Source organism: Cyprinodon variegatus, unplaced genomic scaffold (assembly GCF_000732505.1).
Source record: "Cyprinodon variegatus isolate N-32 unplaced genomic scaffold, C_variegatus-1.0 Scaffold457, whole genome shotgun sequence".
NCBI lineage: Eukaryota > Metazoa > Chordata > Actinopteri > Cyprinodontiformes > Cyprinodontidae > Cyprinodon > Cyprinodon variegatus.
This window is the reverse complement of record NW_015150910.1, coordinates 645,152-658,858: the sequence shown is the minus strand read 5'-3', so window position 1 is coordinate 658,858 and position 13,707 is coordinate 645,152. Positions and strand designations below refer to the sequence as shown.

The window sequence follows — 13,707 nt, the reverse complement described above, 5'->3', positions numbered from 1 at the left end:
AACAAGGAGTAATTTATGGTAAAACCAGTGAGTGTTCTGGTTTCATTTTTGTCCTAGTGTGAAGGATCCCTGCTTTACATGTATTTTAAGTCCAGGGTATGCACTGCCTCTGGGGCTGTTGAATGATGAATCCAACTCCAAGAGGATACAAACAGCCCTCTTCATAAAAACCATCTGCCCTCTATTGATGACCAATGAAAATGTCTAAATGTTGGACGTTATCTGCAAATGTAAAATCTCATGCTGCCAAACATACTTTCATAAGTATAAACATTTTTGTCGTATGGAAAACTTTCACTTTCTTCTCCTCAGACAGTTAGTTCTCAGTCTGTTGTTGGCACTCCCACTGGCTGTCCGTCTTGGAAAAGATCTGGTACGATGAGAAAATTTGATCCAGCGCGTGCCCACCTCCAAAATAACTTTTATTTTCAAAAATTAATCGTAGATTTCACTTGTTTGAGCTTCCCTTTTGTTGTCATTTTTTTGTTAACCTCCCCTGTTTGAGTTGATTTAAATTAAGAAAAAGTTCACAGACTGAGACTTCAAACAGAATTAACCATATCAGCTTAGATCATAATAAGGTTGCCGTGCTTTTGATGCTCCATTTCTTCACTAGAGATCCTGTGATAGCAAAGATGCTACCAGCTGTATGAGTTTCAGGGAAAGGGACCATTCCCAAAGCCTTTTAATCAGTTTGCATGAATCCATCACATAATCTCAGGCTAACCGCTAGAGCTGCGTCCAGATGATTGCATTAGCAGTCCGTGTCGGAGTCCTCATCTTCTGCATGACCTTTGATCGTATTCTTCTGTCCCCCATAACGCTGGATTACCATTTGCTTTAGCGCCTGTTTGGATGGAAGAGTGTATGTGGGATCAAGCAGTGCCACAAACTCCTTGAAACCACAGTCGTCCACAATGGAAAAAGGCTGTGAATCTTTCACCAGCATGTTCACAAGAGCCTCATCCAACACTCGTTTCCGGTCTTCTGAGATAAAGACAGACATGCAGAAATAATAAGTGCATGTATCAAAGTGTGCAGGAGAGTATTTTTTTACTTGTATTACTGTTAATCAAGGAGAAGTACAGTACATACAGGTGCTGGTCATAAAATTAGAATATCATGAAAAAGTAGATTGATTTCAGTAATTCCATTTAAAAAGTGAAATTTGTATATTATATTCATACATTACATACAAACTCATATATTTCAGATGTTTATTTTGTTTAATTTTGATGATTACAAATGACAACAAATGAAAATCTCAAATTCATCATATCAGAAAATTAGAATATTGTGAAAAGGTTCAAAATTGATGGCCCCTGGTGCCACACTCTAATCAGCTAATTAACTCAAACCACCTGCAAAAGCCTTTAAATGGTCTTTCAGTCTAGTTCTATAGGCTACACAATCATGGGGAAGACTGCTGACTTGACAGTTGTCCAAAAGACGACCATCGACACCTTGCACAAGGAGGGCAAGACACAAAAGGTCATCGCTAAAGAGGCTGGCTGTTCACAGAGCTCAGTGTCCAAGCACATTAATAGAGAGGCGAAGGGAAGGAAAAGATGTGGTCGAAAAAAGTGTACAAGCAAGAGAGATAACCGCACCCTGGAGAGGATTGTGAAACAAAACCCATTCAAAAATGTGGGGGAGATTCACAAAGAGTGGACTGCAGCTGGAGTGAGTGCTTCAAGAACCACCACACACAGACGTATGAAAGACATGGGTTTCTGCTGTCGCATTCCTTGTGTCAAGCCACTCTTGAACCACAGACAGCGTCAGAAGCGTCTTGCCTGGGCTAAAGAGAAACAGGACTGGACTGCTGGTGAGTGGTCCAAAGTCATGTTCTCTGATGAAAGTAAATTTTGCATTTCCTTTGGAAATCAAGGTCCCAGAGTCTGGAGGAAAAGAAGAGAGGCACTTCATCCACGTTGCTTGAAGTCCAGTGTAAAGTTTCCACAGTCAGTGATGGTTTGGGGTGCCATGTCATCTGCTGGTGTTGGTCCATTGTGTTTTCTGAGGTCCAGGGTCAACGCAGCCACATACCAGGAAGTTTTAGAGCACTTCATGCTTCCTGCAGCTGACCAACTTTTTGGAGATGCAGATTTCATTTTCCAACAGGACTTGGCACCTGCACACAGTGCCAAAGCTACCAGTACCTGGTTGAAGGACCATGGTATCCCTGTTCTTAATTGGCCAGCAAACTCTCCTGACCTTAACCATATAGAAAATCTATGGGGTATTGTGAAGAAGAAGATGTAATACACCAGACCAAACAATTCAGAAGAGCTAAAAGCCACTATTAGAGCAACCTGGGCTATCATAACACCTGAGCAGTGCCACAGACTGATCGACTCCATGCCACGCCGCATTGCTGCAGTAATACAGGCCAAAGGAGGCCCAACTAAATACTGAGTGCTGTACATGCTCATACTTTTCATGTTCATACTTTTCAGTTGGCCAACATTTCTATAAATCCTTTGTTTTTATTGGTCTTCAGTAATATTCTAATTTTCTGATATGATGAATTTGAGATTTTCATTTGTTGTCATTTGTAATCATCAAAATTAAACAAAATAAACATCTGAAATATATGAGTTTGTATGTAATGTATGAATATAATATACAAGTTTCACTTTTTAAATGGAATTACTGAAATCAATCTACTTTTTCATGATATTCTAATTTTATGACCAGCACCTGTATACCCTACCTTTATTTGTCTTCCCTTGGTTGACCGGACCTCCATGCTTGGTAGTGTAGTGTCTAACCATAGAGGAAGTATTCTGATGATATTTTAGCACTGCTGAACACAAGGAGCACCGGACCTGTTAAGAGAAACATTATGAAAACAGAGATGCATTTTGGGTTTAATGATTATCAGGTTGAGTAGACATGGGTTGCCAATCCTGGGCATCTCTCTCCTCCTCTTCTTTCAGCCACATCCATAGCACAAAAACAGATGCAATCCTTCAAACCTGAGGAGTGTGTGAGTCAAATCAAAGACAAGCTCCTTTTGAAGGCAGGGATCTCAAAGTTAAGCTTCAGTACTATTTTGTGTCGTTTTTGTTTTAGTTATACGTTTAATTTAAAGCCCAATTAAAGAGTTAACATTTAGATTTAGATAGAAACTCCTCTCTGAGATACTTTTTCTATGACTAGTGAAGTACAACAGTGGTGGGGGTGTTCCTTGCACATTAACTACATGTCAAAGCCACTTGCTACCCACAACTACAAGGAAATTAAAGGTTTTGTATTGATTATTATTGGATTTTTGGAGTAAAGAGATGCAGATTAGTGTAAAAGCTGCTTTACATTTGGTTAATAAAGCCATTCTTGTCCTTTGCTATAAACTGTCCCAGGGATAAAATCGCAGTAGCTGCATTTCCATTACAATGTCTGCTAAATTGTGTCAATATTCAGCTAAAATGCAAATTACAGTATTTCTATTAAATAACAAACAATTAAAATTACATGTGAATAGGTTTCTTCATATGATGACTCTGAAATCTACATGGCTGTGGCGGACATATAAGAAAAAAAAAAGCCCACAAGACTTATCGATATTTCAGTCACGGTTCTAATGTCTTCTTCATCCGTTTTACGAGGCAGAAAGGTCCAGTTGCAGATCATGTGACCCGTCTGATGCGAAAAAAGTGTCTCCATTGCAGTTTTACAAAATATAAGACTTTTGATATGACTGAAAAACCACCTCATTGAAAAGTAAAAACTTTTTATTTACAAAACTAAACAAAAATTTATTTTTGTGATTACAATTTGATTGCTAATGAAAACGCAGCTGGTGAAACAAACTGACATGTATGCAGAGAGGTGGATCAAAACCAACTCTGAAGGGAAGGAGGGGCTACAAATTAGCAAAGGGCTCTATGCACTGATTAATCCAGGTGTGTCTGGTCCTGGTTACTGAGGTCAGGCACACCTGGATCAATCAGTTCATCCAGTAGAAAAAGACAGGAAGCAAAAGAGAGGCCTTAAGTTGTTGATTTTCGTAAACATGAACACAGACTGTAAATTTGACAGATTTTAGGAGGCAAGAAGATTTATATTTGGTGAAAATCGAGGAGCATCAACTCCACTAGCTTCAACTACCATGATTATATGAACTGCAACTTACTATCGTTTATGCATCTTTCTAGTTTTATGTTACATATCAAAGAGCCAGTACACCTACCTGATCAGGACTGATGTGTTTAAAATATTCCCACATGTCAGAGCGAACTTTCTTCCTGGGTGGCTCTTCAGTGTCATTCAAAAGCAATGTGTCCACTATGGAGAAGGGCTCTGGCTCTTTTACCAGCATGTTCACCAGAGCCTCATCTAGGTCAGGCTTCTCATCCACTTAGACAAATACACAAATAAAGGACAATAAACAATAATACAATGTAAGAGAAGCTGGTGGTTTATGGAACATGTTTGTTTTGTTTTAATAATCATTACATATACCCTACCTTTATTTATCTCCCCCTGGTTTAATGTAGATCCATGCTTGCTAGCGTAGTGCCTAATCATAGAGGAGGTATTCCCATGATACTTCAGCTCAGCTACACACAACAAGCACCGGACCTGTAAAAAAGCCACTTGAAAGTAAAAATGCAGATTGATTTTGAAACGTCATGCCCTGATAGCTTCACTTTTCTTTCTCTAGAATATTCTTTAAATTGCTAAATGTAATAAATGTAAATATACTCAATTCAACTTACTCTTTTCAAAGCTAGGTTAGCAACTTCTGTAACAGTAGTTACATTCATTTCCACCAACCAAAGCAATATATATATTAAATAGAAAGGTAGTTGCTAAAGGTAGTTGGTAAAGAGTAAATACACATCGAACACTGAACTGAGCATTAAGCCTGGTTCTGCTGGGGGTTACTTCCTGTTAAAAAGAAGTTTTCCTCTCCACTGTTGCTTTAAGCATGCTTAGTGTGAGGGATTATCTTCAAGTCAATGAGTTGGTTTTTCTTAGACAGAAAACTTTAAACTACTCTGACTGTATGATCTGGGTAAATTGTCTCTGTAAAGGCTCTTGAGAGGACATGTGTTGTTAAGTGATGCAATATAAATAAACTGAACTGAATCAATGCAACCCATCATCCAAGACAAGGTAGTAGTTGCAAAGTCTCCATCTCAAAAATCAGTTGTTAAACTAATGACCTGCTCTGTGAGGTGTTCTGATTAAGGTTGTCTGATCAGAGGAGCTCTGAGACCTAGGAAACCAGTACCCCAATGGTGAGATTTGGATGTGCTCTGTGGTGAGCCGAGTCACCCTGTTAATTGCCAGTAACCACCGTAACAATGATAGTGATAAAGGGATGGCAGATGCAGTCCCTGACATTGGCAAATATTTTTCACCAACATAGGACAAATAAAAACATCCAGTCTCTGTTAACCTGATAAAGTTGATCCAATAGATAAAAAAGAACAGCCACACTCACATAGGACATCAGATCAGTAGCTATGCTGTCATACCTGAAAGCAAAATAAAACATAGCTGCTTTTCACAAGCTGTTCAGCAAACTCAATTTCTTTTTCTTTTCATTTAATTTTCTCAATCATACATGATCTAGCTTTTGTTGTTGTATGTTGTTTTGAACAGACATCCCAAGTCTCCCGGAACTTCCGGGAGACTGATATATCCCTGATATAGATAGTTGTTCACGGATCCCTATGAGTCGGATAAATTATCCCGGATTTAGACTCTGCGAGGTGGTGTTTTTTTAATGCAAGTGAGAGCAGGCAGGCAATAATTCATGCATCATGTGCGGATTAGAACTACTGAGATTGCGCAGACACAACAACAGAGCGCGGGATGTGGGGAGGAGGTTGCTTATGAAACCTGTGCAGTGTCCAAACCAATGCTCTGTTCAACAAGCATTCCAGGTGACTGGTTGATCAGAGAACTGATTGAATCAGTCCGATATGTTTCGGGTTGCTCTCTGGCAGTCACCTAGTTACCATTCAAAGCTGTGCATCCTATGAAACGGCAGAGGTTGAATCCTTGAGTAAAAAATGAAAATATAAGACTAATTTTACAGCAGAATATACTAAAGTATATCCATGTCTAGTGAAGGTGAGGAACAGTGGCAGATCTAGACCAAATGCACCAGGGGGCCAGGAGGGGGGCAGCATGTTTTCATGGGGGCCCAGAAAAGCATGAAATAAATAATCAGGGCAAGAGTTTCAAATATACTAAGAGAACTGCATGAAGGGAAATGTATTTTAAATTAGGTTCAATAGAAATTCTATTTCTTATGAGGTCAATATATATTTATAATTTTACAAGAATTGTACATATTTTTGACTTAATATATAATAGTTAAAACTACAGTTTTCCAAAAAAATTAGAATTAGAACTCAAGAAAAAACTATTAAATTCGTCTGTAAAAATTGTTTTAAGCATCTCTATGAAATGAGTCTTTGGAACTTGGGGTGTCTGTTCAAATGTCTGTAGATGTTTCCTTTATGTTCGCTTGATGTTTTTGCTTCCAGCTCTTTGTTGTGTCTATTAAAACATTTCTTTTCAAGCACATTTAGATATGAGATGTATGGAAAACAGCTGCCAAACTGCTCCATTAACTGTGTTTATTTAAATAAAGAGTGAAAGCTTCATAAATACTGGTGTGCTGTTTATATAAAGGTACTTTGATCTGATAGGTACAGTTATAAAAATGAACTTCCGGTATGCTATTATGAGCGGGTATGCCAAACTGACCGAACACCGGTCCTCTTTAAGGGGGCGTGATCACAAAGATGCTTTTGTTGTCAGAAATTCTTTTAAAAATTACACACTCCCATGCTTTTAAACATTATGAAGAGGCCGATTTTTGATTAATTTATCCTTAATATTTAAAAAAACGAGTAGATTACAATATCATCAAAATATGATGATATATCCCCTTTAAAAAAATGGACCATACTCAGTTACAGTTTATTATGCATCTTCTGTTGTTACGTTACATCCTTACCTTATCAGGAGCGATTAATTTAAAGTGCCCCCACATGTCCGAACGACCTTTCTTCCTGTGTGACATCATACTGTCACTAAACAGCAACAATGCACCTAATAACGCTCACAAATGATTCATTGCTGTAGCTGTTGTGGGTTTTGAAGCTTCAGTCACGGAACAGCCATAACTAGCATCTTCTTCGTCTGTTTATATCGTTCGACCAAGAGCTATACGGTGCATTACCGCCACCAACTGGGGAAGTTAAGATATTTTTTTTTTTGCCATAACAATCCCTCTTCGCCGCACGCATTGGACGTCTGTTTCAGAGTCATTTTAATAGGATGCAGAGCGTAATTCTCGACGGCTCTGATAGGATGGATCTGGCCATGATATTGCGTCATAGCTTTTCGACCAATCAGGAAGCTGAATAATACAGCGTCGATACCGGAAGAGAAATGTATCCTGCTGGAGCCTAAGCAGCTAGGTGTTGTTTTCAAATGTGATGTTTTTTTATGTTGATAACATTTTTAGCTGATTTAACAAACCAAAAGAGAGAATAGACACATCGGTTATCACTTTGATGGGTATACTTTGAAGTAAAAAAAGGGGCATCTGGTTAATTTTAGCTAGCCCAACTCTTGTCAGCCGCTGCACCACTGTTGTCGGTGATCAGGATCAATGCCTCAGGAAGGAGAGCAGCCTCTTCCCCTAGTTCGATCTGTGAACAGCGCCATTCCTCGTAATGTTGTTTTCTGTAACCGCACCAGTCGCGTTGTCCGGCCGCTGTGGATAGATTACCGGGGAGAGCCACAACCTTACGATGACCTACAGCCAGGATCTGGACGAAGAATGATCACATATGTCGGTGAGTGAGTGAGCTTTATCAGCTCAGGAGTTCATAGGAACAAACCAATGAATCAGGGAGATGAGTCTCTGTGAACTGTTCTAAAACGGAGCATCATTTTATAATAACAAAAGAATGCTTGGTACCAGTGGAGGCTCTAGGACATTTTTGCCGGGGGCAGGATGGGCCCTTTTTTTTCTTTTTCTTTTTTTCTTTAATTAATTATATATATATATAGGGTGAAAAAAAAACAGCCCATTGTTTGAGCTGGTAAATAGGATGATCTGCTAATGGAATATTTTTTTACTCTTCAGAAAATGACCCCAAATCAGAATCCCCTCATCTCCAAGCTTTGTCCTTGGAGGCTGAAATGATCAACTTAAACAATCCTTACAAACGAGATAGTGGGTGCAACTATCAGGATGGTATCTGACTCCTGCCTTCAATATTGATGGCACTCGCATCAACAGCAGTTACACTTCCCACATTGACTGTTTTCCATCATTCTTTATTATGTGTGTAGCAATAAGTCAGTCATTCAGCTATGTTTAAGGAAAGCTCTGTGTTTACACCTTGAAGCTTTCTCACTCCGGTTCTTTTTCCTGAAAAGAGATAATTTGGGACAAACTCTTTAAATAACACTTCATTATGTGGCTATATTAAATATTAAATAAATCACTGATAGAAATTGTAATCTTAAGTGAAGTTGTTTAGGATTACAGAAGGCAGCGTTTAACAACCGGGCTCACGTCTCGTGAAGTGGGCCCCGATAAACAGTTAGACAATCATTTTATACATCTCCAGCCTGCCGCATCATCACATTATTACATCATACACGTTTGCAGAAGAGGAGACATCCATGGCTTCAACTTATCAAAATATTACACTTTGTTTTTAGATGAAGGACACCGCTCTCATTCCATTCCCAAATCTTTGCCATGTACAGAATGAAGATGATAACTGTATATCCTGACAGGAACTGTCCTAATTGGATAATCTAATGGGGAAACATTAGTTCTGTCATGCATCAGGCAGGTAATATTAGGGTTTAATAAACTCACACCTCATCAATGATAATGAACAGGTACTACAATCCACTGCAAGACAATATGGTTCAGTGCTGTGTATTTGCAAAAAATACCATGTAGAGCAGGGGTGTCAAACTAATGTTTTTAGTTTTAGTACTAGGGTTGTCAAAAGTATCGATACTCATAAAAGTATCGATACTGAAACGTTGTATCCGGATACAATACTCATTTTCAAAAGTATCGAGTACCAGTGGCACCTAAACAGTCATTCATCTAAAGTGCAGAATAGAGGAAAATGCACTTTCAGAACACTGTGTGATTGAATAATTCTACGCACTTTTCAGTTTCAGACTTTTTTTGTAACAGGTGCAGCTGCTGAGAATTATTTTCTGTTTCTTAACCGGTTTGGCTAGTGTCATTGTTATGTGTGTAAAGCATAGCCAAGTAAGGAAAACTTAATTTTAATTTTGTACGTTTTTTTATCAAGCTTGCTAAATACGGTGCACAGCAAACAACCTCAAAATGTTGTTCTTATTGTTTATTGTATTTTAATTATTAATCAAAATATTTCTGTTGAAATTTGGAAATTTTATCCTTGTGGTATCGAAAATGGTATCGAGTATCGTATATTTTCCTTAGTATCGGTATCGAGTTGAACAATTTAGTATCGTGACAACCCTATTTAGTACATAAAAAAAATATGCCTCTTCTTTATGACATGATGGGTTTTATTTTGCTTTTGAGGGTCGGATCTATTGCATTAAGGGGCTGGATTTGTCTTGCGAGCCTTAAGTTTGAGACATGTGATAAGGAGCCAAGTTTGGCCATCGTCATGGTTGTTGCAGTTGCTCTATTGGCCACGGAGAATATGATACATGGTGCTATGTAGTCGGGCCAGTAGGACAAATCATTTCTTAAAACATCTCACCTCTTATTGTAGGCTACAGAACAAATATACTGTGATGTGCTCCTTTGAAATGGATGTTTAGATTTTTCAGAGTAAGCATGTATAAATGGTTTGAGTGTGAAATTCATCCAATTCGTCCATACTACAGAATCCTGTCAATTAAAAAGCCAAAGGCAGACCCAGAAGGATTGTCAGCAGGGCTCCATTCTCTTTGTGCATCCTGGAGTCACACAAATCTTCAATAAGAGGTCGTTTGGTGGAAAAAACAAAACAAAAACAAGTTCCAGCTGGTCTCAAAGCTAGATGCTAGTTGGCTAGATGCTAATCATCTGTTTCAGGAAATCCCTGTCCTTCAGAGGCTGGTGTCACATCAGCAGATCTGTTAACATGGCAACCAGATCTGCATTGTTGCAGATTGAGTGAATAAACTTCTGCTGCTGGTTTCAGTCTACAAACAGACGTTTGATACCTAAAAAAAATGTACATACTTCTAATCTTGGATCATATGAAGTGGCAGAGGGAAAACTAAAAATCTGGTAGTGATAAACCAGTAGATGGATTGGCTTTCACTATTAATATGTTTTTTACTCTGCTGTTTCTTTTCCTCAGGGCACCCTTGGATCTTCAGAGATGCAGGGACAGATGAACCTTTAAAAGTGAACCACAAAGAGCTATTTGTTCCCAAACCATCAGATGAAGACGAGCTTTATGTTAATATCACTTTACAAGGTAGGACTTGTCAATATATATATATATATATGTATCTACAAACATTTATTATGAAATTTATAATAATGGCTGCTTAACGGCGTAGTGGGTAGCACTGCTGCCTTGCAGCTGGCCCTAGGTCTGTCTGCATGGACTTTGCATGTTCTCTCTGTGCATGCGTGGGTTCTCTCCGGGTACTCCAGCTTCCTCCCACAGTCCCATGACTGTTGGGTTAACTGGCTTCTCTAAATTGTCCTTAGGTGTGAGTGTGTGTGTGAATGATTGTTTGTCCTGTTTGTCTCTGTGTTGCCCTGCGATGGACTGGCGACCTGTCCAGAGTGAACCCCGCCTCTCGCCCGTAGACAGCTGGAGATAGGCACCAGCCCCCCTCGTGACCCCGTTTGGGATAAGCATGAAGAAAAATGGATGGGTGGATTTATAATAGTGTTAAATGTTTTCTTATAGTGTTTTTTTTTTTCCCAATGGTGTTATAATGGCTTTTTGTTAAAATTGTTGTGCATAAAAAGTGAAATTAAGAAACACCACACAATTGTTTTTCCATTTCTGTCAATACTTCAGATTTTTTAAAAAATTACATTAAATCTCCATGCGTACTAAACCAGTCCAAACCCTCAAGTTTATGTAATTCCCCTGCTATGCCACCGGTAGGTGCATGCATCAAATAAACTTTTAGATGATTTTGAAGCAACACTATTATGCCATCTGCTGGGATTAACAAAGAACTAGTAGTTTTTAATTTTTAAAAGGCGATCAGTGTGTTTCCATCAAACTTTCATGCCAGTTTTGAATACAGATTTAAAAAGTCGAGAAAAACAAAATATAAAATATATTCGTTTCCATGGAGCTCTTCTAGAGGGATACTTCAAAGGCATCTAATATCGCTATTTGAACAATGGTAAATGGTACTATTACATACTGCATAAAGTTTTCTCTCCCTAAATAAGGGCCTAAAAATAGCATTACTTTTACTAGGGATGGGCATTTATCGTATTCTTATTGTGATAATGTTCTAGTTATGATAAGAGTTTTGACTTGTTATCTAAATGGTAAAATTGGAAACAATGATGATTCAAAATTCCCGAAACATGATTAATTGCAGTTACTACGAAATGTTTAGTGAAATAAATCATACTTCTTTATGTAACTGGTGTCCTGAAGAACCTGATTTTAAGTGTACATTTGTTCAAGAGTATTATTAGTGATTGTGGCTTATAATGGCTGTAGCAAGCTGTCAAAGACACACAGTTAACAAAGAACGACTGCCAAGAAGCAATGTTTTTTTTTATTGTTACTTTATGTAATAATGATTTAATATAATATCACCCAATATTGCAGTAAGATTTTGGGTGCATATTACCCAGCTCTAGCTACCACTAATATCATTATTAATAAGGCTGATGTACATCCATCAGTTTGGCAGAGAAATCTGAATGCCTCCACAGTTTCAGTTCCAACTTTAGTAAACACCAACCTTCATGTTGGATTCTAAGAGCAACTCGAGTCTTATCCCTCTGTGCATCAGGTGTTTCTTTTTTGTGCTTTTTCACGCTTGATCTCGAACTTCTCTTCTGTCTTTTTGGCCCTCTGCTGGGCGTCGCTGGCTCAATAAGTTGATCTAAGATGAAAATTGTAATTAAGTCCCCCTTAATATCTGAATTCTAATTTTTGAATTCTACCTACCCCTTTTCCTCCTGCAGACCTTAAAACAGAAGAGGTAAAAAGGGCTCTACCCTATCTCTAGGTACTCTCTCTAATCCCTAGAAGTATTTTTTTGTTTTTGACTAAGAAAAAATTAAGACTAAGATTATTATTAAGATAAGATTGATTTATTACAGAATCGAAGTCCCAAGCACATTAATAACAAAATAAAATGAAATTAAAAAAATTAATACACTGAAGTGTATATCTCAAGCTGCAAATTACCTGATGTATTCATACAGGCAATATGATGATAGGTCTTTAGTTTTCAGTATGTAATAAAGAGGGAAGAAAAGCAAACATTTCATCTTCTATTCTGTTGATTAAAACTGATCAGAGGGTAAATTTTCTGATCCTGATCTCTGCCCTGTTGTTTGCTGTCTCTGATAAAATACTGATTGTAAGAAAAAAATCAGAAATAAAAAGCACTGATTTAATAAAATGAGAAATTCCTTTAAAACGTTTGTCTGTCTTTCAACAGTTGACAGCCTGAAGGATCGAGCTCTTCATGCCGTGCGGCGTCTGGTGCGACCAGAGGACTACAGGAGGCTGGAAATCGCCCGATGCCTTCAAGAGGAGCTGGAAAATCAACCCAGCCACCTGAAAGACCTCCAGCGCCTTAATCGGCGGGTTGAGCAGCAACTGCTGGAAAACATTCGACGGCGTGAGGGGGCAGAAAGCCAGGAAACTGGATGAGTGTTTGCTACATATGGGCATCAGTGCTGCAGTGTCCTCTCTAGGACTCTAAAGACTGTTTGGATGAGTCACCGCTGTTGATTTCCTGTAAAGGAGACATGCTGAGATTTTCTGTATTGTCATTTTCACTCCTCAGGTTTATCAGAAATGTGTCCCTAAGCTAAGGAGTCCGTTTGGCCGTCTAACAAAGAGTGTTTTTCATTAATAACGCTGTAATGAGATCATTTCAGGTAGGGAATTTAAACATTTTTTGAAATGACAGCAAAATATGTACATTTTTAATTCCCATGAGCAGCTTTGGTCATTATTACCTTTACTCTCAGAATAATCCATAGATTGAGAGTTTTGTTAAACATTTTCTCTAGCTGCTAACGTTTTGCCTAAGAAGGCTAATTAAATTCCTATAGAGGTACAGGAGCATGCCAAGAAATGGGAACTTTTCTTTATCTGATTGTTATTTGTTTTTCACCTGTTGCCTAGTCTTAAATGTGCAAACAGCTGTTCTAGCTGAATCATTTCCACAAGTTATTTTTTGACTATTAATAAATGATATATATATATATATATATATTTGTTCTGGTGTGAAAGTGTCTTTGAAATATGATTTAACCTAATCCCTTTTGCTTTAAATAAGATGGATGGTTCTGATCAGAAGGGTATATCATTGACATCATTTTCCTTTTTCTTTTTTTTTTGGAATGGCTAAAATAAAAAGCCGACGTTTAATGGATTTTCTCAATGCTTCCACATATAGATAAAAACATACAGTCCCAGTACTTTTTGCTTATCATCTCTTTAAAGTTGCAGTACAACCACATGCTTGTTGAAGCCATTTATG

General features: G+C 38.1%; 2 protein-coding genes across 4 annotated transcripts; one reads left to right on the top strand and one right to left on the bottom strand.

Annotated features, from left to right (window-relative positions):
* LOC107094014 lies at nt 1-7,214 on the bottom strand. 3 transcript variants are annotated; one of them, XM_015389407.1, is made up of 6 exons: nt 6,986-7,213; nt 5,456-5,489; nt 4,473-4,587; nt 4,196-4,362; nt 2,717-2,831; nt 1-987 (listed from the first exon to the last, which is right to left on the bottom strand). In XM_015389407.1, exons 2-6 carry the CDS (start codon nt 5,462-5,464, stop codon nt 755-757), a joined length of 639 nt encoding a protein of 212 aa, XP_015244893.1. In that variant the 5' UTR covers nt 5,465-5,489; nt 6,986-7,213; the 3' UTR covers nt 1-754. The 3 variants fall into 3 exon arrangements, with proteins under 3 accessions (XP_015244893.1, XP_015244892.1, XP_015244891.1); XM_015389406.1 differs by lacking the exon at nt 5,456-5,489 and having other exon boundaries at nt 1-984; nt 6,986-7,214; XM_015389405.1 differs by lacking the exon at nt 5,456-5,489 and having other exon boundaries at nt 6,986-7,211.
* A 180-nt stretch (nt 7,215-7,394) lies between these two features.
* Nucleotides 7,395-13,423, top strand: vhl (von Hippel-Lindau tumor suppressor, E3 ubiquitin protein ligase). The gene is made up of 3 exons (XM_015389408.1): nt 7,395-7,832; nt 10,356-10,475; nt 12,655-13,423. The coding sequence occupies exons 1-3, from the start codon at nt 7,646-7,648 to the stop codon at nt 12,867-12,869; spliced, it is 522 nt and encodes a 173-aa protein (XP_015244894.1). The 5' UTR covers nt 7,395-7,645; the 3' UTR covers nt 12,870-13,423.
* The last annotated feature ends 284 nt before the right edge of the window (nt 13,424-13,707 follow it).